The sequence below is a fragment of the Thunnus maccoyii genome, chromosome 17 (genome assembly GCF_910596095.1).
Source record: "Thunnus maccoyii chromosome 17, fThuMac1.1, whole genome shotgun sequence".
NCBI lineage: Eukaryota > Metazoa > Chordata > Actinopteri > Scombriformes > Scombridae > Thunnus > Thunnus maccoyii.
The window spans coordinates 13,829,783-13,854,384 of record NC_056549.1 but is presented as its reverse complement, the minus strand read 5'-3'; the positions used below and the strand labels follow the sequence as shown (position 1 = coordinate 13,854,384).

At 38.8% G+C, this 24,602-nt stretch overlaps 2 protein-coding genes across 2 annotated transcripts; both read right to left on the bottom strand.

Annotated features, from left to right (window-relative positions):
• Nucleotides 1-59: 59 nt before the first annotated feature.
• On the bottom strand, nt 60-3,918 carry rsph9 (radial spoke head component 9). Its single transcript, XM_042391410.1, has 5 exons — nt 3,541-3,918; nt 3,278-3,446; nt 2,740-2,869; nt 2,361-2,507; nt 60-338 (listed from the first exon to the last, which is right to left on the bottom strand). The coding sequence occupies exons 1-5, from the start codon at nt 3,765-3,767 to the stop codon at nt 178-180; spliced, it is 834 nt and encodes a 277-aa protein (XP_042247344.1). The 5' UTR covers nt 3,768-3,918; the 3' UTR covers nt 60-177.
• A 7,760-nt stretch (nt 3,919-11,678) lies between these two features.
• tmem63a (transmembrane protein 63A) lies at nt 11,679-24,317 on the bottom strand. Its single transcript, XM_042391097.1, has 23 exons — nt 24,149-24,317; nt 21,890-22,085; nt 21,718-21,797; nt 21,426-21,504; nt 20,565-20,602; nt 20,265-20,407; nt 19,705-19,756; nt 19,483-19,591; nt 19,087-19,157; nt 18,888-18,968; nt 18,304-18,421; nt 17,364-17,497; nt 16,844-16,987; nt 16,072-16,225; nt 15,884-15,990; nt 15,682-15,768; nt 15,262-15,327; nt 14,749-14,911; nt 14,151-14,256; nt 13,829-13,996; nt 13,579-13,694; nt 13,440-13,490; nt 11,679-13,032 (listed from the first exon to the last, which is right to left on the bottom strand). The coding sequence occupies exons 2-23, from the start codon at nt 22,058-22,060 to the stop codon at nt 12,892-12,894; spliced, it is 2,379 nt and encodes a 792-aa protein (XP_042247031.1). The 5' UTR covers nt 22,061-22,085; nt 24,149-24,317; the 3' UTR covers nt 11,679-12,891.
• Between the last annotated feature and the right edge of the window lie 285 nt (nt 24,318-24,602).

Genomic DNA, 24,602 nt, shown 5'->3' with positions numbered 1-24,602 from the left:
CTGTATAGGATTAGCTTTTGTGCATGAGAGCTAAATGGAACAAAAAGCTTGCAGTTGCGTATTGTATGACTGTACCGCTTTTATTTGTTTTAGGATGAGACAAATCAATTCTGCAATATGTTGTTGATGAGAACAATAGAGAAAAATGAGAAATTAGTTGCTTGAAATAAGATGTCTTTATAGCATGAAGGGAAGGTCCAAATTCTTGGTCCCATCACCAATGTAGATGTATCCATGCTGTGGCGTCATTGGCACGTGGTAGAAGGTCAGGCCGAGCCACAGCAGGCTGCGAATCACACACACTTTGCTGGCACATTCTAACTGAAGACTCCATGACCCTATAGAGAAAAAACACACAAGACTAAAGATTGTTTTTATAAACAATTACATGAAATTCTCAGCTCTGTGTATCAAAGTTAAAAGCCGACTTGTAATTCATAGACCGGTTTTTACTGTGTCTGTATTATTGTGACCTTTTTATAAACAGCTGCCTGCTGAGAACTAGGATGTTTATTGCAGGATGCTGCCACATCATGTTCACTGACTGCACTGAATTGAAACAGAGACAACAGTAATCTTTGGAAATCATTCCAATAAGATTATACTATTCACATGCTAGAGGCAGCCAAGGGACACTCCAATAAATCAACCCTTTGTGCTTTTATATCTACAGTCAGTCTAAACCTGTTTCTTAATATGTTTGGGTGTGACTGTAAACCCAAGACCCAGAGAATTGAGAACAAGAACCGGATCTGCTACTATGAAGACATAAAAGCCATTTGATTGATTCCTTTACACAAAAGGGAGGCAATTTCAATAGATTAGATCGTTGTGTCACCACTTTCACACCTTTGAAGTTATCGGCAAAGTATGATTGAGGTAAAAACGACTCTGAATTTAGGCACAGTATGTATAATGTAATACATAATGTCCAGGTTATAACTGCAGAAGGGGAAATCTAAAGCCGTAATTCTCGAGCTGCAACTGTTTCCAGGATTATTGTGGAAACGAGGGGGAGCCCAACTTGGAGTCTCAGAGGAAAACACCTGTCTTCTTGTGGAAAAATGTTAACTCTTTCTCCTTTCAGCAAAAGCAAGCGGTCCTGCTGTTGAAAGGGCTGCGGTGAGTGTGGCATTGAGACCGCTATGTGATGTCTGCTGCAGTGATGACATCCGTATCAACTCAGAAAAACACACACAAACAAACAGTATGCACGTGTAAGCCCTTTTAAATTAGACGTTTGTTGCATGAAAGGTCACGGATGCTAATACTTTCTCTTTCTTTCACACATACACTTGTAGATCCAGCATTTTGCTTTATCTACATTCACTGTGGCCTTGAGTACATCCAGCTAAGCAGCCAACCTCACAAGTGGAACACAAACTAAATTCACATTATTGTTTTCAGCGTCCTTTTCCACTTATGCAATACTGTGCAGCAGCTTGGATGTCGGAGCTTCCCAACAGCATTTGAACACACAAACCTGAAAGATTAGTCATATCATTCTTTCAATAAAAAAAAAAAAAAAGTTCAATACACACTGTAGGGATTTTTTTAACAACCACCTACAACAGTGGTGTACTCTGGGAAATAGTTGGCAATCATGTAAGTTCCATGTGATTTGTTGTAAATTGGCTTTAACTTGCAAAATCACTTATATGTTTACTTCAGCTGTTTCAGCTTGATTTCCTACGAAACTGAGCAATCCCATAAATCATTTGGTGTTAGTTTGCCCTCTGATAGAGCTGGTCCTGGTAGTTCTGTTGTAATCAGTTCCCTAAAGAAATGATAGAGTAAATAATAGCACAGTTTTCTGTAATTTCCCAATAAAGACCTAAAGGCCAAACTCCGTATGTGGGTGCGTCGTTGGACTATGAGACGCCTGCACACAAAGCTGGATGAGAAAAGAATATATTCCCAGAAAACCTATTCCATCTGGAGGGTTGGTTTACACTACAAAAATTAGGAATTTATTTTTATCAGTTTAGCTGGCTGCTTAACTGACCATTTTACTGATTAAATGATTAAATTGCTCAGAAGAAATTCCTTTTGACTTTCTGTTAGTCAAATCACTGAAATTTTTTTGCACAGGATCACAGCTCATTTGATTATAATGTAGCATGACAGTTGGAAAACACTTAAGAATAGAAGCTCATTTTGCACCATTGACAAAGTGGTGAAGGCCTCATTGACATTTGATAATGCTCAATATAGCTGCGTGTTATCATAACCTTTTCTCTACTGGTCTGACTCCTTATGAAACCTCGTAGAGCTCAACGATTATAGAATACTTGAGACAAAACCTGTAAGATGTGATATTTGGTTGTATGGTGACATGTTACTGAATTCTGTTGTTTCACCTTTAGGAATGTCATCACTCAGTACATCCAGGAAGTCAATGGCTGGGTTCAAATCAGCCATCTCCAGGATGGATTTCTTCTTCAGATTCTTTGATTCAGTGAAGTGAAAGAAATTGTCGAGCTTTCCTGCTTCTGAGTGAGAGAGACCTGAGGAACAATTCACATGGACGTGGAATTCAAACTTGAACAGCAGCAGTGATGATGCAGTTGTACAGTGGATTGATGTAAAAAATATACATAGGCATGCATATGTCTATTTTTATTAAAATAATACCACATTGTAACCATTATTAATGAAACACTTGAGGGTCAGTTACATGCAGCAGCGAATGTTAACACAATGAGACACATAACATGTGGCAGAGTAATATATATTTACCGCCAAAGCTGCGGTTGATCTGGACAAGGCCATGTGGATTTCTGATGAAGGCGCTGCGTGGTACCACAGACACTTCCTCATCGATCTGATGAACTGTCGCTGACAGCCTCTTTTCCTCGTTCACTTTGGTCTGAAACCAAGAACAGTCCATCACTATGCTGGAATTTCATTAATGTACAGATGGCGTTCATATCAGTCAGGAAAAATTAACAACGTAAGAACCCAGTTTTAATCTTATCTAATCTGCAATTCTCTTTTGCGGTTATTCTTCATGAATACAACAGTAACTTGTTTGTTTCATAGCAAAAATAGAGCTTTACCTGTTGGAAGAGGTGGGACACTCTCTCCTCAGCAGTTTCTTCTTTTTCTAACAACTGTATATTTAATTTTGGTCCAACATCTGTACTTGTTTTGGCTGTCATTACTGCTCTAGCACATAAATGCTGTGCTGAAATATTTTTCTTTGCATGACAGTAGACAGATTTATGATAATCTAGCTAAGGATAATTTAACACTGTCTGTTGCTCATCATACTTACCAATACCTCCTCCTCTACAGCCTCATCCCCCTCTCCTTGCCTCTGGATCTCAAGATGCTCATACACATATGAGGGGTCACCTATGAAACGACCCTTTGCGGCTCTGGACACTTCCTCGATCATAGACTGCGTGGCAGGAGGGAGGAGGAACCAGTCCATGCAGTTGAAGCTGGAGATAACAAACAAGCAGACAGATTTCACACAGTCAAAGAGAGCCATACACTCGGAACAATTAAATGAAATTACAGGTGAGGCTACCTTACCTGTACAGATTCTTTTTATCCTTCATCTCATCTTCTCCCCTCCCTTGGGCGATAAAATAATCCTCCTTTAATCCGAAAATTTTGCCCCAAAACAAGACTCGCTGGAACTTGTAGTTTTTCTTCAGGATCACCAAAGAAGTTTGCAGGGCGGTTCTTTGCTCAACGTTTAAAGTACATCCGTTACCCGCAACGAGGTCCAAAGAATAATATAACGAATTTGAGTCCATCGTTTGTGTAATTATCGTCGTTATAGTGTAGATATGAATATTTCTGTTAACGTTACCAGATGTTTTTATACAGTTTGCTTGCTAACGTAACAGCTAACACACATCTGGGTCGCTCCGGACGCTAGTTTGGTTACCAATGACAACAAACCTTGTTGTGCTGGTTGTCATAGCAACGCTCGAGCTTTTAATTTTTTATTTTTTTTTTTTCCTTTTTTGGGGGAGAATTTATGGAGTGTGCTGTACTGCAACAAGATATCCCAGTGAAACGCAAAACTAAATTGGTAACATCTCATTTTGGGTGTGTTTGCTTGTGGCGTTTATATAAACTATTTGATTGGAGCACGCACGACTCAGGTCTGGCGTCAGACGACAGCTTCTCAAGCGTGTGCGTGTCTGTGTTTCTATAATACATCCGTGGTGTAGTAAACGGGCATAGGCTATATTAGGCCTAGTTTCATGTGCTGATAGGAGAGAAAAATAAATAAACTCACTGAATTCTTGTATTAACACTCATACTTACTGGAAGGCAGATTTGGTTAATTCCCATAGACAGCTGACAGGATGCATGATTAGATATCATTACCATGACCGCATGGCACATGGGAATAATACATGTGATTTGTACCCCACTTTTCATTCATAGTGAAACTTAACAGTATTAAAGTCCCCCTCCACTCAAAAATGGGTTGTTTATGCTCCTACAGTTGAATGTTTGAGTTTCACTGTGCAGAATGATTTATGTGCAGATTTTGAGAAGGCTGTTTTCACTTTCATCTGCTGAAAATGTTGCCTTCATTGGAAATCCAATTTTAAGGGGCGGGCCCACGAGCATGATTTGTGACATTACAAATAGTTTAAAAGTCAATCCTGGTATTATAATGGTAATATTCACCTTACACAAGTGTGATGCAGAGACTTGAAGCCTTCAGTATACATAAACTGAGAATGAACTTTACAGTGAAGTAGGAGATATCTTGTGTCCACCAGTTAAACTTCTGAAATGAGAAATATTTGCATATTCATAAACTTTTTAACGAGGGAGAAGGAGTAGATGTCATTTTAAAGATTTTAACAACATAATTGAACTTTGTGGAAAAACTATATCAGACAAATTACAAAAGTAGAATACTTTATGTACATCTTAAAACATGTCTGGAGGGGATCTTTAATAGCATAGAACACATAACATAAAGAAAATAATAATAATAAGAGTTAAGATGAAAAAGCCCTCCTGAATAGAAAGGTTTTTAGGTCTTTTTTAAAAGAGTCTAGGGTCTGTGCTGCCCTCAGATGGTTAGGAAGGCTGTTCCACAAGCATGGTGCAGCAGAGCAGAAGGCTCAATCCCCCCCCCCATGGTTAGTACGGTATGGTTAGCACTGGGAGCCCGGAGGAGCACGCTGTTGGCAGATCTAAGGGTGCAGGTGGGGATTGTGGTGTGATCATGTAGATTAGGAGGCACATGTTCGTTGATAGATTTATATGTGCGTAGCAGGGACCTTGTAGTCAACCCTGAAGGAGGCAGAGAGCCAGTGCAATGAAAACAGAATTGATGTTATACGTTCGTGTTTTTGCGCTCTCTTCAGGATCCTGGCAGTGCTTTTCTAAATGTACTGGAGCTCCTGGATGCTCCTGCCAGGGGTCCCTGTGAAGAGCGCACCGCAGTAGTCCAGTCTTGAAGAGATATATGCATGGAAAAGTTTCTCTGCTATAGGAGTGAACTCTGCTATAAAGTCATCTTGGGTCCACTTCCTATGTACACACAATCATTGTGTGTGTTTGTGTGTCAGGGAATAGAAACAGCATGAGGGAGTGTTCACCTGAGTGAGTAACAAACAAATACCTGTGTAATTAGAGATGAGATAGAGGTCGATTTAAGTCCTTCCATGGCCATAATTTAAGGTAATTTAATGGCTCATGACATGAACTCGCAGCACATGGCAGTCGTTCTTCCTTTGGGCTTACTGCAATTTCATGAATAGGATTTAAGGCCGGAAAATGAGGGAGCAGCCAGTGTATGTGTGTGTGTATGTTTAAGGGCTGAACCTATAGAGGTGATTTGGCCACATCTGAAATAGCTTAAACATAAACTATCAGGGAGGAGAGGAAGTGGAGGAGAGATGTCATTGTGCGCTGTGTGATTTTGTCATTGTGTTGAGTATTTGTGCAGTCCGTTGCTTTATCAGAAAAGCATAGAAGTGGAATACGTTTGCTTTTCAAGAGTCATGTAGCAGAAACTTTCTTTTTAGATAGTTGAACGCCTCTTAACCCGCTTGTGACATGATGTGATTTAATCACCTTTTAGTGACTTTGGAGATTCTAAGCTTTATTATACTAAGATGTGAAGCTTTTGCTAAACTTCATTTGGGAAACTTCAATCTTCTACTGGTGAGTCAATCCTTCTGCTTAAATCTAAATTAATTTCAATACATTTCTAGTATTGAACTAATTTCCTCTTTTCTTTACTGTCAAAAGCTCCACTTATCCACAAATTGATCAATCAGCTGTTTTCCAATCTGATCTATAAATACCTTTACTGCTTGTGTTTTTCAGAGTGAGCACTTGGCAACCCTCTACCTCACCCATCACCATCGTGATCATCCAACTGTCAAGTGACATTTAACCATATGTTCATCTTCCACCTGATCCAAACCAAGGTAAACTCCTCTTCTTCCTCCATTAACCTGCATTTGATTAAGATGCTTTAATGGTGTCTAATTCATGAAAGGTGTAGTCGCAAAGACTTTTCTCCATTGCCAACTCAACTCTGAATGAATTTTGTTGCTGCCAGTGGATTTTTTCATAATGGTGACATATCCTGAACTCATTGCATGCAGCAGTCTGTAAACAAACAGAATGAGTAGTGCTGGAATCAGTGTGGCTCTTCTTAGCAGCATATGAGCCAAATCAAGTTTAAAACACTAAACGAGCATCGGTTGTTAGGTTTATCCTGGCTCAGATCCAGCGGTCTCAGCCAGTATAAGCAGTGTGAAGTTGGCTTAAGTTACACTTGGAAAAACATGATTGGCTTCTGTCCAACAAATGATTTTTGACAGGTCTTATAGTGCTGGGCTGATCTTGTACTCGGTGATCCTATTTAGGTCTCTGACTGTTTTATCACCCTTGTCTTCATTCTTACCCTCATGTCAACAGCATTTAAAGATGTTAATTTTCATGTTTTTTCACATATCCGATACTATTTATGGTTGGTATCTCATATTCTGCAATAGCCATTCAATGTACAGTATATCCGGAAGGGCTAAGGCAGGGACAACTGGACTTGTTTCAGATAGAAGAATTTAGATTAAATCTAAAACAAGTCCACTTGCTTCAGCCCTTCTGGATTTACCATGACTGGATGACTGAGAATCTTTACATACAGCCATTGAATGTATTTACATTCTGTAGTTACGTCTCTATAAAGTACTGTTCACACTGCTACAGCTGCATCACAGATGCTGATACAAACTGAACATTTCCTGCTACTGCTGCGTTCAGCCAATGTGATGTAAAGCAGCAGGAGTAGGACATTTGGATTACATGCATGCATCGATTCCTGTGGATCCTTTGTACGTGTGAAGGCAATTTGAATCCTGCGCGGGAATAAGCGGACTCTGTCGCTAACAGTGAAAACTACAATATAGAGTGGTGATAAATACAGAATAAAAATACATTGGATGGCAGTGGCAGACAAATTGCTGACCATTAACAGTATCAGAAATGGGGTTTGATTTCATGAAAATCCTAAGGGTTATAACTTAAAGTTACAAACCACCACTCTCCTGGCTAATGTAGTCCACCAACAGAAAAGGGAGGGAAAGTGGGGTGACTTTTCTACAGCGTACCCCATAAAGAGGAGAACACACAAGGACGGCCCACTCACTCACACACACAGACAAACACACTTTGAGCTTGTTGCTCAGGATGGCACCTCATTAGAGTTGGCAGTCTAGGTGGAAGTTTTGGGTCTGGAAGCAGTAGTTATAACAGAGTGACACACACACATACACACGCCCTGCTCCAGTTCTGTTTCCCAATTGGCTCGAGAAGGAAGTGAGACTTGGAATGTTACCATCAGCGGTCTGTTTCTGTCCTGGTCCCACTGCTCTGGGAAACTCACCTCCCGGGCGACCAGCGTTGCCACGGCACTAATCCTGACGGACAAAAGATGGGAGTGCCACAGAGCACGATGCTGCCAGAGGCTCTCATTGGTTGGCACAATCCCACGCGATGCCCTGATTGGCCAGTGCCATGTTTATATACAAATTGGAGCAGTCAGAGGTCACATCCATCGATCTTGGTGGTGACATGAAGGAAGCCTGACCCCAAAACCTCAGAACTCTAAATGGGTTTAATTCCTATTTGACACACACACACTCACACAAACACAGCGGCTCTTTCTTAAGTTCATTGGCCTGGGAGTGCAGAATTAAATGAATACACGTCTGTGGTATACAAAAGCACAGACAACAACAATACCAAGAATGCATTGAGGGCACTGGGTTCAGTGGGTTGCACACCTACACACAAACACAGTCACAGAGGTTTTGGATTAACATTGAGTGAATATTTTGATCTGGAGAAGGGTGTGCTGTTTAAACAAGTAATACCATACAGGCTAAATCAGTGCTGTTTCATTTAACCTGGGGTGCCAACCAACTGCTTAAACCAGTAATTATTGTAATCAATAGATTCAGTCTGTTTTCCTCAAATTTCAAACTTTGTACTTTTACTCCTTAATCCTTCTTCTCTTTGTATTTTCTAAATGTGTTTAGTATCACTTTCTCCATTTCTGTTTCTGCGTTTCATTACTTTTCCACCAAAGATGTGTTTTCGATAATTCAGAAACAGTACCTCCATTGTAGTTTGTCCACCACAGAGCACCGACAAGTTTATTTCTGAACTTGTAAAATGTCCTGGTTACTGCATATCCTGGTCACGATAAAACAAAACAAATGGTAATGCCTCATTTTGTGGATCTGGAATTTCCGGATATTATCAATGTCCAAGATATTTCCCGGACAGAATGATGTCATTTGGGACTAATTATTGAAAACTAAAGCCAGTTGGTGCTTTTCAAATGAATTCATTAAAATGATCTGTAGTCAGTGCACAGTAGATCAGCTGAATGTGCAAAATTGAAATGCATTCTTCATATTCTTCAAATTCGACATATATGGAGAATAAAGTGTTCAATAATAAATGAACATTGAACGAATATTCTCTTGGGATTAAATGAAGCTTTTCTTTCCCTATAATTTGTACCAAATTGCACAGTTTATTTCCAGGATACGTCTTGGAAATGGTTAGAAACTTATTATTAAATTATAGACCCATAAAATATAGTTTCCAAATGAATTTAAAGGACCCTTATCAAAAATGTTTTAAAGTTATGTATTTATGCGGGAAAATGAATATATCATTGCAGACCCATTATTGGTCAGGCTCTAGACAAGATAAATAATTGAGGCGGAAACTAAGAATGGAAAATCATACTTTATACTGTAAGGAGAATGAAAGCGGTAGTTTATAGTATCTTACTCAGCCCTTGGAAACAGTTGTATAATGTCTTCTGTGGCTTTCTGAGAGTTTTCTATGTAAATTTTCAACAGAGAGTCTGTGTAACAAACTGGGGGCATAGCATTTGAAAGACATGAGCATTTACATGCAGTGAGGGTCTAATAATGGATGCTTGACCCGTACTAGGGACAAAGAGTCAGGACCTCTGATGCTTCTATTTTAAAGGGGACATAACATGCTTTTTGTGATTTTCTGTTATCTTTATACTGTTATTATGTCAGATGTCCATGTTAAACAAGTTTGGAAACTTGTGGTGAACGTGTAAAAATCCTCCCTGAAAGTCAGACGTTTCAGCCTGCACACTCTGTCTGCAAAGTTACCTCTACTTCCTCCTTGTGATGATGTCAGATTGTTCGCACACGCCCACGAACGGCCTGCTATTGGTAGCCTTTGTTGCTAAGATTGTTCCATGGGTTGTTTACGTTGTCCACTCGCATATTTCAGATCGGATTTGGGCTCTAACATGTACGGATGTGTTTGAGAAGTTGACATTTGAGTAGTAGTAGTAGAGAAGTGAACTACTACTGTTTATGTAACCTCCGGAACCGCCACAAGCCTGCCGATAGGCAGCTCCTGGAAGATGGCCAATCAGAACAGAGTGGGTTCATGAGGATGAGTTTTTAAACTGTAAATCATGCAAAAATACTCCAGTAAAGCCCCAGAATATAAATATAGAACTCTAAGAAATGTGCATGATATGTCCCCTTTAACCATTATTTTTTTCATATGTCTCTCACAAGTGAATTGGAAGAGTTAGGTGGTCAAATGTGAGGCACAGCACCTTGGTGCAAAGCTAAACACGAATAATATGAATCCATGTGAACATCTGAGCGAGCAGTTTGAACATTGTTGTTGCTATAAACCACACCCAGTTTGCATGTAACTGGACCAAACTTGAGCTCAGACTTTCACACACTCATTACTAGAGGCCCAGAACCATGTGGCCCGAAACTGAGCCAGTGAATTAGTGGTGTGTTTAACATTGGGTCAAAGTTTGGTGTGTGGTTTTGGAAAGCTGTACACTGTAGTTCTGGCCGCCGCTGGACAGATCAGCTTCCCAGGCTCCTACAGCCATACTGCCGTCCACATTACTCCTGCTCCAGTGAGCCAGCAGAAGTTCTCCCAAGCAGTGAGCACGCATTAAAGACACATCACATACACACAAGTCATGGACGATATATCAGGTGTCTGATACCAAACATCTCTTTCTGAGCTCATCCTTGGAGCCACATGAGAATATCTGCAAGTTATTAGTGCCCCCACATCCTGACCTTGCACAGCTTTCTCATGTGACTTTGTTGAGTCTGTTCAAATCTGTCTCCAGGCCTTTTTTTGTATAGAAGTCATGCAGCGTAAGTTTGTGTGATTATTAGATTTTCATTAGAAAACAGGCTATAGTTTTGGTTATATTATCAGTTTCAGCATACTGGGGATCATTTACTGAGAACAGTATCTTTATTGCTTAATCACACACACACACAATGTAATAATACTTGAGAAAGAGTAAACAAGTGAAAGTTTGTTTTGTAATACTTAATCTTTGTCCAACATTAGGGGTGAAGCACAGTCAATAACCCTTGTGCACTCGGATCCAAATTTATATCACTCTGAAAAAATGTTTGAAAAAGCGTTTTTTCAAAGTCTCTTTGTAACAGTCTTTAAACTTTGCATACAGTCACTGCTTAATATGCAGTTATTTGTGGTAGCTAATGTGTGATGAAAGGTGAAGCTGGGTTTTCTTTACTACATGTTCATTTTTATGTGTGTAGGTGGTGTAAGACCAGCAGGTTAATATGTGCATATGGATCTGTATCTATAGATTCTATAATTACTGTTGTTTTGGAGACACTTCAGCTCCTTATTTATGTTATACATTTCAAGAAGTATTGTGAGGTTCCATTAGAGAACACTGATCCTTGCCAATAGCCTCCCCTTCTTTTCATCACTGCTAATTACCTAGATATGTTGTTAGCTTAGCACTTCATTACCCATATTTAACAACTGCAGCCCACTAAAAACCCTTAAATGACAACAGAGGTCGTTCTCAGCTGAGGCAGGTACCGTGGTGAGAAAGGGGAAAAGGGCAGGGAAAAGTCGACGCAAAGGGAACGAGAACTGAAAGGGAGACAATAGTGAAAGATCAGGTGAGGAGGTGGAGCTACTGGAATTGTCAGTAAACTGGCTCATACCAATGTCAGAATATGTTAGAAATCCTCAATGAAACACTGTGCATTTATCCTTTTTTCACTGCTTTATGAATATTTCAGAGGTTAAGCTACCCCACCACGGCTCAACAGTGCCCCCCAATGACAAACCACGCTCACAACTCTAAAGTTGTTACCATTTTTTGTAATTTAAAACTGCATGACAGAATGTTTAATATTGAAATTTGTACAACCATTTACAATATCAAGGCTGAGTTCTTCGTCAACATCTGGAACTGACAATTCTATCAATTTAACTTTGGAGAATAAACTCTCCATTTACTAACCACTGAGCAGTTTCAAGTTTGCTTTAAGGATTCAGCTCCTTATTAAAAATGCACATTTTAAAAAGCTGCAAAAACAGAAATTAAAAGTATTGTAAATACAAATAAACTTTGACCTTATTAAAGAATTTCTACAGTGATGGTTGAATACTATTGTTTTACCTGTAATAATAATGAAAATGATGGTTCTAACCATTATAATACATGAGTCAAACAAAATATTAACAAAACGTTTGAGTTGCAAAATTCCAGCAATACTGATAGAAATGTTGGTTCTTTTGTCTAATTACAAAAGTATAAACATTAAACTCTTGTTAGTACACATGATAGTCCTCTCTTAATACAAAAACTGCAATATTAATATTGAGCAGTGAGCTATTCCCTTGGCAGGTGTTGTCTTTTGGAATCAATAAAGGCACATGAGAGACGTCTGAACTAGACAAAATCTACATAAGTATTAACAAATAAAAAGCTCTTCTTGTCCACATCAGTGGCATCAGATTATTTTGTTCTTCATATTTGCATAATTAGCTTCACTATGTGCAAGAAATTAAATCCAGTATTTGTTTTACAAATATTATGGCTTCTTTGAAATGGCAAGGCATTCTTTGGTAGATTGGTCCTTATCAAAAAGGCTAAACACAGAAAAATACAGCATGTACAGTAACTGTGCTTTATAATACACAAGACTGAGAGAGAAGATGTGCTACTCTGGTCCAGTGCAAATACTGATCCAAATTTAAATTAAAATTCCTATTTGCCTTTTTTCCTGTAGAGTGCAATTCATCTTTGACCCAGTGTCTCACATGGTACTTTAAACTCCTATCTCTAAGAAAGTAGAGGGGACGTATGCTTTGGAATCTATTGCACTTTCTTCTCTCATCCCATCTGGAGATTTCCTCTCATCGGGACAGGCCGTGTCTGACTAAGCAGTAGAGTAGAGCTGAATTCAGACTCTGACTTCAATGCTGAAATCATTTGTTAAATAAGCAGATTTACAATCAGGAGTCGAGGGCATCCTGACTTGAAACTTTGACTCAGTGTTGAAATACACTGATTCAGCTATCTGACATGCTGCCCTCCACTGGGCTGGAGCTGTAGCCTGGGCTCTCCTCCGTAGAGCCATAAGACTGCTGGAGTTTAGATGCCTGTGTGGTGCTGGCAGGTGATTTGGGATTAAGCACCCTGGGAAGGTAGACCTGTACATATCACAGAGGAGAGAGATGAGTACTCACAACAAACAAAAGTGCTATAAAAGTGATTCTCAGTATTCATTTTTATGCATTATTTTATCCTTGCTGATGTGTTGGATGCAATACTGCATGTAACGACCAAAGTATGACTTTGATAAAAAAAGAAAATTCAGGATTAGGGATGGATAAAGCTCCTGAAAACTTATGAGGCAAATTAGGATGCATCAGATATAAACTTGGCATCATGATCAATCAAGACTTCAGCATAGTTAAGATGAGTTAAGTCAATTTATGAGGCCAGTTCTAAATATATCTGATCTAATAAATTAAGATCAGAAGTATTAAGAACTGGCCTGATAAACATAATCAATATAAATATGTAATTTGTTATGGAACAAGTACAAGTACAGTACCGTGGTGTTTTCATCACATCCCTCAGTTGTATCCTCATCATCTTCTTTCGACTGCAAAAACACATGGGAAATATGAATGTTCAGTGTGCAGGATGACAAAGATGGGTACCCGTATTTGCACACACAAGCAAACGCTCACCTCATAGTTGTGTGGACTGAGGTACTTAAAATGGCCAAAGCAGGTGTAGCTGACACAGATGAAGACAGTGATGTTCATGACCACCAGGGTGAACAGAGAAGTGGCAGTCCAGAAACCTGAAACACCACATATGCACCCAGACACATAGTTTTTTTTTCACTTGCTGTGGTTAAGGACTACTGATTAGTGAATCTCAGGTCAATTCATGGATAATAACTTTTTCCAGGTTTAGCGTATGCATGTATCTAACCTGTTCTGAGGACAGAAAAGAAATAAAGCCATATCAGGCAGATGATGGGCGCAGCCAGAGCTTGATTGACAGCTCCCAGATGAACTTGACGGTCTAGGCGGGCAGGCAGGTAGGCAAAGTACAGGTTGTGTTTGTCCACCAGGTGCTTCAGCAACATGTATAAGAGACCTGACGGAGTCAGACACACACAACGCAGCAATTAAGAACACCACCATGGAAGTGACATTTGGGACTATGCTGTGGTATAGAAATTAATTTCAGACAAACACAGTATAGTGTGTGAGTGTGTTAATGCTTGTGTAAAGCCCTGCTAATTACTCACCAAAAGGCACAATAATAGGACAAATGATGCTGTATGCCATAATGACAGTAAACACACATAAGGTCCAGCCATACATGGCTCCATATTCAAACTCATAGGCCTGGTTCTGTAAATAAAAGTAAAAAAAAGTCAGGTGAGACTGAGAATTAAAAAGTTAAAAAACAAGATATTTCATTTTTCGTGAACTTTTCATTGACTTGTGTTTACTGGAAGTACAATACATTATAAATCTGTATAGTCTAATAAACATTGATCATTCTTTGGCCAGAACACTTCTGTTTACACACTCATTTACGATTGTTTACATATTCCGCATATCATGGAACACCTAACCAAAGACTTTCCACACCTACCTTCATGGAGAGAGGACATTATTAAAGTGGAATACACTTATTATATAATAATGTTGAGAAAAGACCCATAAAATCAGAAAAACTGTATCAAAATCACAAAATACATTTACAAGTGAATATGTCCACATCATTTATTTCCACTAAAACATTGCTAAATAAACCCTTTATGACTGAGTAGGTCTCCTGGCCAATGAACAAAGATTAGGCCATGGTGCCCAGGTGCAGCACTCCTATAATGCACAAACCTGTTTAACATATTTTCTTTCAGCAGCAGATCGAGCAAGTGCCATACGAACGGTGTAGAGCAGCAAACCTGGCAACCGCAACAACTCCATCCCAGAACCCACCAGGCCCGCCGCAATCACATAATTGACAAAAAATGCACCTTGGTCAGGTAAGAACACACACCTGGTGTAAGGAGGGAAAGGAAAACAAAAAGATAAAAGAAATGGACAATAAAGTGAAACCAATGTGGAAATTTGAGGACAATAGAATCCAGTCCAATTTGATACAAAACTAACAGGCTGCATAAGAGAACATTTTCCTTTTCTTATCTTGTGTTTCTCACATATTTTCAGTCATAACTTTAGAGAAACTGTTGCAAATAACTTACGACCAGAACTGACTGACTGCTAACTGACTAACTGTATGACTAAAACATTAGTCTGAAAGCCTCAATTAAAATTAATTTGTACATTTTTGATGAGAAGCAAATAGAATTAAAGAAAAGCGAGAAGCAAAAGGGAAGGGTTACTTACTCAAACCTGAGTTTCCCATCTGAGAGGAACTCTTTATCAAATAGCCAGCGGAAAAACACTGCAAGACTAATGAGGAGAAACAAACAAAAAAAAATTGCTAAAAGTTAGGCATGGTTCCTTCTGAATCATCCTGAGAGGAAACAGCTAACTGACATTCACTTTTTAATTTATTATTTTACTGTGTATACAGTGCATACTATTAGGGACTCAAAGGATTTGTTTTTGGAACATCGACACTTGGCTGAGGTGATGGTAGCTGGGTAGTTTGTCACTGAATCAAAGGTGAAATGATTGTAATCTTATGCCTCCTCATTTTTTTAATTTGTGAGCATTTACAGCTAAATTATTACTGCAAATAAACAATGAATCTTAATACTGGGTAAACTGCAGAAAAATAAAACAGATGGTTACAAAAATTACCTGGTGAGTCCTAGTGAGGGTAGGATGAGTACCATGAAGAGCAGGAAGAAGTAAAGCTTACGCATCATGCTCAGCTGCTCGCTAGACCTGAGACACAGATGGCACTGGATCACAAACATTTTCCTCTGCTAACAGAAACCAATCACTGCATTACCAATACATAATGTGTATGTGTGTGTGCGTGTGTGTGTGTGTCTCATACCTGGTCCAGTGTGCCTCTCCTAGTGTAGAATAGTAGACTATGGTGGGCAGCAATGCAGAGAAGACCCACAGCAGGAGAGTGGGGAAGAACTGACTGATGATAGGGCTCTAGGGTGAAAAATACATACAATCAGTAGATGTGTAGCACTGAAAATAAAACTGTGACACGTCTGCATGTGTAAGTCTTACATTGAGATAGTAGATGGGCTTAGTGACGTTGAACTTGTCAATGGTGCTGATAATGATGGTGGGAGTCGTGAGGAAGGTGAGCAGGAAGAAAAGAAGGAAGTTGAGCATCACATAGCGCATGAACCAGGGAAAACCCTGCACTGAGAGATTGTCCCTGTAGGATGGGGAAAATAGAAGAAAAAGAAGCAACAGGGCAGTTACACACAAAAAGTTACACTCAATTAAGTCAATCTAAACAACAATTTTGCATTTTTTAAGTTTAAACATTTGAAACGATCTGCAGTAACTTACGATATGTAAGAAGGTTATATGGAATGTGTTGTCTTTTTCAAGGACAATTGTGCTATATGTATTGAAGTATGGTCTGTTGAGATACCTCGTCGATACTTTGAGTCATATCTTTGAAATCAGCGGCACAATATTACAAAGAATACTTTCATGGTTTAAATACATATCAAATTATGGAAAATGTATACAAAATCACATAAAATCATCAAACTGGCATTCAATGCAATGAAATGTGTCCACTGTTATGCATTACATCAGACACAAAAAAACTTCAATAACTCAATTAGTTCAATAACAATTTAATTAGAATCATTCATTTGGACGAAAGCATTTAGTAAAAACAAAAACATCATGTGATTCCACTAATAGTCAGTTAATGATGATATTGAATTATTACCCAGTCCTTTTGGCACCAGTATTATAAATACCCAGTTATATGATCTGCATGGAACACATATGATTCCTCATTGATGAATATCCTTACCAGTACACATTTCTGGGATGTGGTGCAAAGCTGACCGTCCACTTCTTCACCTTCAGACTTCCACTGTTGGATGAAGGCTGGGGCTCCCTCCCACAGCAGCAGCTTCTGCCGCCACACTGGATTGCATTGAAGTCTTTCAAAATGCTGACATGAGTAAAAAAAAAAAAATGCTGTCAGTGATGCACATTAACCAGCTTCTACAATAACAGCTGCCCAAATTTCAGCTTCCTGTAAAAAGTAATGTGGTGACTATAAACTCAAGAGATCACTGTTCACTGAGACAAGCATAGTCAGCATACATAATGCTGCTTCTAGGCTGCCAGACACCTCCCACACAACTTCTCATGGCAGGGAACACTGGCACATACTGAATGCAAAACAATAACTTCTGGTTGATAGTATGAGCACATTTCCCCATTAAAAAAACATCAATAAGGCACAGCTAAAACTGTCACAAGGTACTGGTTGCATTGATATTGGACTATATTGTATTATCATATGTCTTCAAATTAGTACTCACTACTTAGCCATAGCCTCTGTCTGCAAGGTAACGAAGGCAATCCCCAGGGGGCGCTGTGGCACCAAGTCTACCTGCTTCCTCACCTCTTCCAGCAGGTCTTTTTCTTTGGTGCTGTAGTGCTCTATGGCATCAACCTGCGGAAACACACATACACACACAGATTGAATACTTCATTTGAAGCAATCTTTAATTAACAAACCTTTATTTCAACTTGGAAATACATTAATGTAGAACCTCATTTACAATGCAGCCGAGTAAAAAAAATAAATAAAAGATCCAAGGCAACAAGAGACACAGATAAGGTACATGTGATAAAAACCGCAATAAAAAGTTACAATTTAAAAAAAGCCAAATTAGTAAAATAATGAAACCTAAGAGCAAATAAAACAGTTAAAATTATAAAACAAATGAATGCATGATAAAAATGAGATAAGCTTTAGATTGTTCTGCATATTATTCCAGGATGTAGGTGCACAGGAAGAAAAACTGGTTTTTCTAAGCTCTGTAAACACAGCTGGCACCTGAAATTTGATCCAATCATTTGAGTGTATTCAATAAGGGCAATGACGTGATGTAAGGGGGTAAAAAACCAGTAAGGGCTTTATAAATAAATAAAACCCAGTGTCTATCACACCTTACAGAGAGGAAGGGCCACCCAACCTTAGCATACAGCTCACAATGATGAGTATCATCATTATCGACAGTAATAAATCTTGGTGCAGAGTGATAGACAGCATCTAAGGGCTTCAGAGTTGCAGCTGAAGCATGCATGTATAAAATGTCACCATAATCCAGGACTGATAAAAAAAACATTTAAAACACTGGTATAAAAATACTACATGTTTTTACTTTTCTTGACATAGATCTCAACATTAAAGATGAAAACTACAGACATACAGACACCTTGCATGAACCTGTCAAATCATCTGCTCCATCTCACCTTCTCACAGTTGGCGCAACAACAGAGGTGACCACACAGCTGGAGGTTAATCATTTCACGTTGCCCCGTTTTCTCAAAGACACGCTCATAGTAGCGCAGGTTTTTACCAGCTCGCATCCTGGGGTGAAAAAACACACAAGATGCTTAAACTTAGCTTAAATTAATTCAGTGCAAACACTTGTCTTTTGCCATGCTGCTTCATTTTAAAGTTTAAATGTATTTGTAGAGCACAATCTCATACAAAAGCAGTTCCAAGTATTTTACAAAGTGATTAAACTGTGATAAAACAATGCAGTTCTATTTTTTTGATCAAAAGTGGGTAAAATCCCTTCACAACAAGCTGCCTGGCAGACAAGGAGCTACTTAGTGGAGCTTTAACGGAAGCTGAATTTGTATATTGTATAGCTCACATCAAACACCAAATATCAACATATATGAACTGTGCTCAACTGGTGGCTCCGTAGGACATAAGCTGCAGATATGACTTTGAGACCCATGCCCTCTTGTACGTGCTGGTATGTACTCACTGCCACAGAGGGCAACCATCACATGATATTTATTTACAGTTACATCTGATTTCTTACCTTTCCTTATCAAGGTGCATGAGCTTGGCCACGTCATAGCTGAGGGTGACGGCACACACTTGGCAGGAAGGGTATGCTTCTCTGTTTAAAAAACAGTTTTGACATTGAGGAATGGAAATATTACTGGTAGCATGCAAGTACAATGCTCGAAGACCAAAATTCAGCTTCACAAAATCTGAAAACAATTCAGCCTACTCACGTAAAATGGGTCTTTACAGCCTCCTCTGTTGCCGTTTTAGGGACTGAACACACAAACAAAGTGGTTCTGGCCTACAAACAGAAAACCAGAATGATAGATTAAAGTCAGGTTCCAGCATAACAGCCAATTAGCATCTAGTTAATGTTGTCAAGCACTGTAATCTGGTTTTTTGTTATGTGTTTAGCTCTTAATAGACAGGTGATAGTAATTTGTTTAAATTAATGCTGCCATTGAAGACAGGAAGAAAGGTAACTGTTATTCAGACCAAGTATGGATTCTCATAACTTTCATAAAATCTAATCAAACTTTTTAATTTCCCTTTGAGATAAATCAAGTATCTATCTATTTATGAATCTATTTATCTAGTGGTCTAGTCTTATATAGTAAGTGACTCACTGTTTCTCTACGCATGCCTTTCATTTGTGATGTGTGACGTCGCAGCAGAACAACTGTCAGGGTCAGGTAAACAACTGCAAACACTGTGTGCAGCCACAGCAGGTTGTTCCTAGAAGCAAAAATTATAGACATCAGAAAGGATTTTGTCTTGTCAAACCACAATAGTCCTCTGCAATACAAACTCTTGTTTATACGTCTAAGCATATATATAACAGTAGTTACCCCTTTTGAAGATTCCCAACAGTTGTCCTTCCGAAACTCAGTGGATCATTGTCTGATGGAAATAAGCAGCATTTTTTTGAAAGAAAATAAGTAGAGATAAGAACATGAACAGAAACAGTTTAAATGACCAATCGCTCAAAATCACCCATGAAAAAAAAATACACACTTTGTAGACAAGTCACTGATTATGAAGTGGACAGTGCAGCTCCTCGGTTTTTGATTGCTTGATTCATGTTTGAAGCTGTCATAAAATGCACACCTGACCTATAATCTGTACGTCAAACAACCTTGAAAATGTGTAGGGTAACTGTAATTTTACACAATGAATCAACACGCTCAACCCCACTATATACATACTGGTGCTGAATCCTCAATATGAAGCTGGGCAGCGCTTCCCAGAATGTCAGTGCAAAAATCAACAAATTGGAGTGCTGTCCTGCTCCTGATTTTCAACTGTAATTTTAGCCATTAACTGGTCATCATTATCATTGTATATGTGTGCAATGCTGGACTATAATCACTGTAAAGCAGAGTTTCTTGTAGAATAATGCAAAACCCACCCAGCAGGTCTCCCGTTAGGTTGACAGGCAGTATGATTGAGAGGGAGGTGATGGTGATGACCAACAACAGGATGATAAGATGACGCTGGAAGGACAGGTAGTGAACGGCGTCCATGCCACATTTGGTTTTTATTTTTTCCTCACTGAAACACACACACACACACACACACACACACACACACACACTGATTAGAAGAAACCAAAAATGACAAAAGACAGTTGGTTGAGACACAAGTTGAGAAATATTTCACCATAACAGAACCACAACAGACATAAACAAACTACAATTGAGTCACTTACTCCATTCTGATGATGTACGGCAGCCAAGAACAGAAACCCTGCACAAAAAGACATATTTTGAGTACTCTGACATACAAATATTTTGGTAAGTTCTTGATGGTCCATGGCTTGTCTCCCAAAATAATCTTTAAACTAGGCACATTAGTACAATAGTTTGTCAAATCAGTGAAACAAAAGTGATTTTAGAGCCCAGCTAAGTGTTCGCGATAATTAATTGGACTGTTTTTTATTGATATGTTAAAGCAACAGTGTTGATAAGGCCACTTTGTTGTTGTCAAGTCAATTTATTTAAAGATCCCCTCTGGACATATTTTAAGATGTATATGAATCACTCTAATTTGCATAATAATTTTTGTCTATGATTTTTTTTCACAAAAAAAGTTAAATTATCTTGTCAAAATCCTTGAAGTGAAACCTACTCCTTCTCCCTCTTTAAACAAAAGAATCTATGAATATGCAAATAGTGTTCATTTTACAAATTTAACTGCTGGACACAAGATGTCTCCTACGTAATTGCAAAGTCAGTGTATGTGCACTTCCACATCACACTTGTGTAAGTTGAATACTGGACCAGGATCAGCTCCAAACTAGTTGTGATGTCACAAATCATGCTTATAGGAAAACTTTTGACCGGTACTATACATCATCCTGCACAGTGACGCTCAAACATCCAACGGAAGCAACAAGATGAAATACACATTTTTGACCTGAGGGGGACTTTAAATATAGAGCACATTTAAAAACAACTGTTGTAATTTCATATATGCAGTATAATGTGCAGTACTGCTTCTTTTTTGCTTTGTTTACTGATACTTCAGTTTCAGCACCAAAACCAAAAGACAAAGATTTTCTTTTACATACCATTTCATACTCAAGGTCATCCACACTAGACTTGATAGATGACATGTGTCCATAGCGACGGTGTGTTGACTCAGTGAACCTGATACACAAAGGTCAGTGTCAAAGACTCAATCAAAATGATTCATCAATTAATTGAGAAAACAAGGAATAATCAATCACTTAACTACTACATTAGGTTTATTTATTCTGGTCAGTTTGTCTACTTCACTTCACAAGACTAAGGTAATACCACCATCGCTGAGAAAGTGTTAAGAGCCAAAAAAAATGTAAGTGTGTCAGATCAAGAACTGACCCTTCTTTGTCTGCGACCAGCGCTAGACGCCCATAGTCCCAGAACTTCCTCCTGATAATAGAGAACAGGATCAGCAACACCTGTGACAAGAAACACAGATAAATAGGGTCACAAGAGTTTAACTTTACTTGCGATCAGAATCACATCACAGGCAGACCAACATGACACATACCAGAAAGACGGAGAAGTTGATCAGTAGCACAACTGGCACTCCTCCGAAGCTTACTCCCTTCAGGACGGTGCTCTGTGTGGAGCTGAAGCAGCTGCTGTTGTCCAGGACGCCAGGCGGAGAGCTACCATTTGTGACCAGCAGGGGCCACTGCTCCCACCACACGGAAGGCATCGCTGGAGAGGATCCAGCAGTTGGTCTGCAGACATTGACACCAGGAACTTATTCCAAGCATGACTCCTATTGCTACAACAATTCAACTACAATAAAATCATCTTCTAGTTTACTTGGTAGCTGAATTTGTTAAGAGTCCCTGTCCATCAAGTTTGTTTGACAGCTAAGCTCTGAAAAATCATAGAGCTGCAACTAATGATTATTTTCATTATCGATTAATCTGTTGATTATTTTTCCGATTAACTGATTAATTATTAAGTTGATAAAATGGCTGAAATGATTGAAAAATGTGGATCACAGATTTAGAGTCCAAGATGCTGTCTTCAAATTGCTCACTTTGTCCAACCAACCATCCAAAATACTAAACTATTAAAAATAATATAAGATTAGGGCTGCACATAACAATTATTTGAATTATTGATGGATCTGTCATTTTCCTGATTAATCATTTTGTCAATAAAATACCTGAAAATAGTGAAAAATGTCCATCACAGTTTCACAGCGTCCGAGGTGACATCTTTTGATGTCTTGTTTTGTCAGACCAACATTAAGATATGTACTTTATAATGATAAGAAACACAGAAAAGCAGAAGTTCCTCACATTGAGGAAGCTAGAACCAAAGAACGATTGGAGGTTTTGCTTAAAAAAAATACTTTTTATTAATTAATCAATCATCAAAATAGGTGCAGATTAATTTTCTGCCGTTCTACTATTTGATTAATCGATTAGTTGTTGCACCCTTATATAAATTAGAGAAGATCATACTGTATAAGACAAAGAAAGCAGCAAATCCTGATATTTGAGAAGCTGGCACCATTGAATATTTGACCCTTTTGCTTGACAAATGACTTATACAAGGTAATTCCTACATCAGGGGTCTCTAACCGTGTGCCCTGGAGGGCAGCATGTATGCAGACTTTTGATCCAGCCAAGGACAGCTTGGTGTGATTTCACTCATAACCACATTCAACCTTTGGGTGTTGTGTTTTGTTGGGGATGAAAACCTGCAAGATTTTAGAGCTTTTAGGTACATATTTATTGGGGTGCAACTAACAATTATTTTCATTGACCGTTAATCTATTGTATCAATTACTTTTTCTATTACTGGTTTAGTCTGTAAAATGTCTGTAAATAGTATCACAATTTCTCACATGACGGCTTGACATTGCTTGTTCTGCCTGACCAACAGTCCGAAACCAAAGATATTTCATTTGCTATCATGTATGACAAAGAAAAGTAGCCAAACCTGATATTTGAGAAGCTGGAACCAGAATTTGTATTCACTTTTGCATGAAAAATGACTGAAACAATTGATCGATTATCAAATCTCCTTTCCATCGACTAATCATTGCAGCTCTAGTTGCAGTCAAAGCCTATACTGATCATGTCTCAGACAGACAGCTGCATCATAATTATGCCTTTCTCATTTTTCTAAGATTGAACACAGAATTAGTGGATTTAAGTCATGCTGAACTGTGACGGAGGCAAAGATAAAACAACTGTCACTGGTTTCAGCACTGGAGTCCATGTCAAATCTCAGACGTCACAGCTCATTAACAAGGCCCTCGCGCCCCACCTTTCCTGAAATAGATGGAGCACGCTCTTTGAGTCACGCGGACGCATAAAGTTTATGATATAACCACATTTGTCAGTTGACCGAGACATTAAAGTTAATGAGAAATAAAAATGAGTAGCCAGGTACGTATCTGCTGGTAGTTTAACTGCAGCCATTTGTCTCCGACATACAAAGTGAAACCTCAACAGCTGTTCACCGTTTTGACAGTTCACAGTCGACACTTCATGACAACATTGTAAACAGTGACAAGCGGCTGATTTAGTGTTTTATTGGACTCAGCCTAAAGTTAAACAATACGTGGCAAACTGGTTATGGAAGTTGAACCAACACGTACGCCAAACTCGCAGTGTAAAAGTTTGCTAATGATAATAAGATAAGCAACAGTTTAAGTGCAGCTATGTCAACATCCGCCAAGAAAACTTGATATTCTTGTCTGAAACTTTACATAAATCGCGTTTCCAAGTTGCTTAAGTTGGTATGTGGTGTATAGACGGTGTGTAGACGGTCCTACCTGTATGTCTGCTTTTTATCCTGTCGAAAAGGAAACTTCTTTTTTACTGTAAATACTCAAAAATATGATGAACACTCTCCGGTTCCTTTCGCTTCCTGTTCCGAGCATGCGCAGACGCTGCAGAAGAATGGGCGGCTGTTTCAGCTTCTGAGAAACGCAGGAGGAGCCTCCCAACTCTAGCAGTCATGTAGTCTCATGCTTATTGCCTCAAGTGTGAAGTTCAACAATAAATAATAATGCGATTTCTTGTCTTTAAGCACAAAGGAACATTGAGTAAACAATTATGGGATTTATGACCTATTAAAAAAATACTCATACATGTAAAAGTCCTGGATTCAAGTACAAAGTATTATCAGCAAGATATAGCCAAGTAGAAGACAGAGAGACACCTATTAGAGTATTATATTGTTAAAGCTATATAATAGGCTATCAAATTATTGGTTTAATTGTTATT

Excerpts from the sequence above, each read along its gene's own strand:
- rsph9 (XM_042391410.1), bottom strand. The coding sequence starts at position 3,767 with ATGGACTCAAATTCGTTATATTATTCTTTGGACCTCGTTGCGGGTAAC. Across the intron at positions 2,870-3,277 it reads CTGTAGAGGAGGAGGTATTG|ACCAAAGTGAACGAGGAAAA; the intron begins GTAAGTATGATG and ends TCTTGGTTTCAG. Across the intron at positions 339-2,360 it reads GAGTGATGACATTCCTAAAG|GGTCATGGAGTCTTCAGTTA; the intron begins GTGAAACAACAG and ends TTTTCTCTATAG.
- tmem63a (XM_042391097.1), bottom strand. The coding sequence starts at position 22,060 with ATGCCTTCCGTGTGGTGGGAGCAGTGGCCCCTGCTGGTCACAAATGGT. Across the intron at positions 18,422-18,887 it reads ATGCACCTTGATAAGGAAAG|GATGCGAGCTGGTAAAAACC; the intron begins GTAAGAAATCAG and ends TTTTCACCCCAG. Across the intron at positions 16,226-16,843 it reads CATCCCAGAAATGTGTACTG|GGACAATCTCTCAGTGCAGG; the intron begins GTAAGGATATTC and ends CCCATCCTACAG.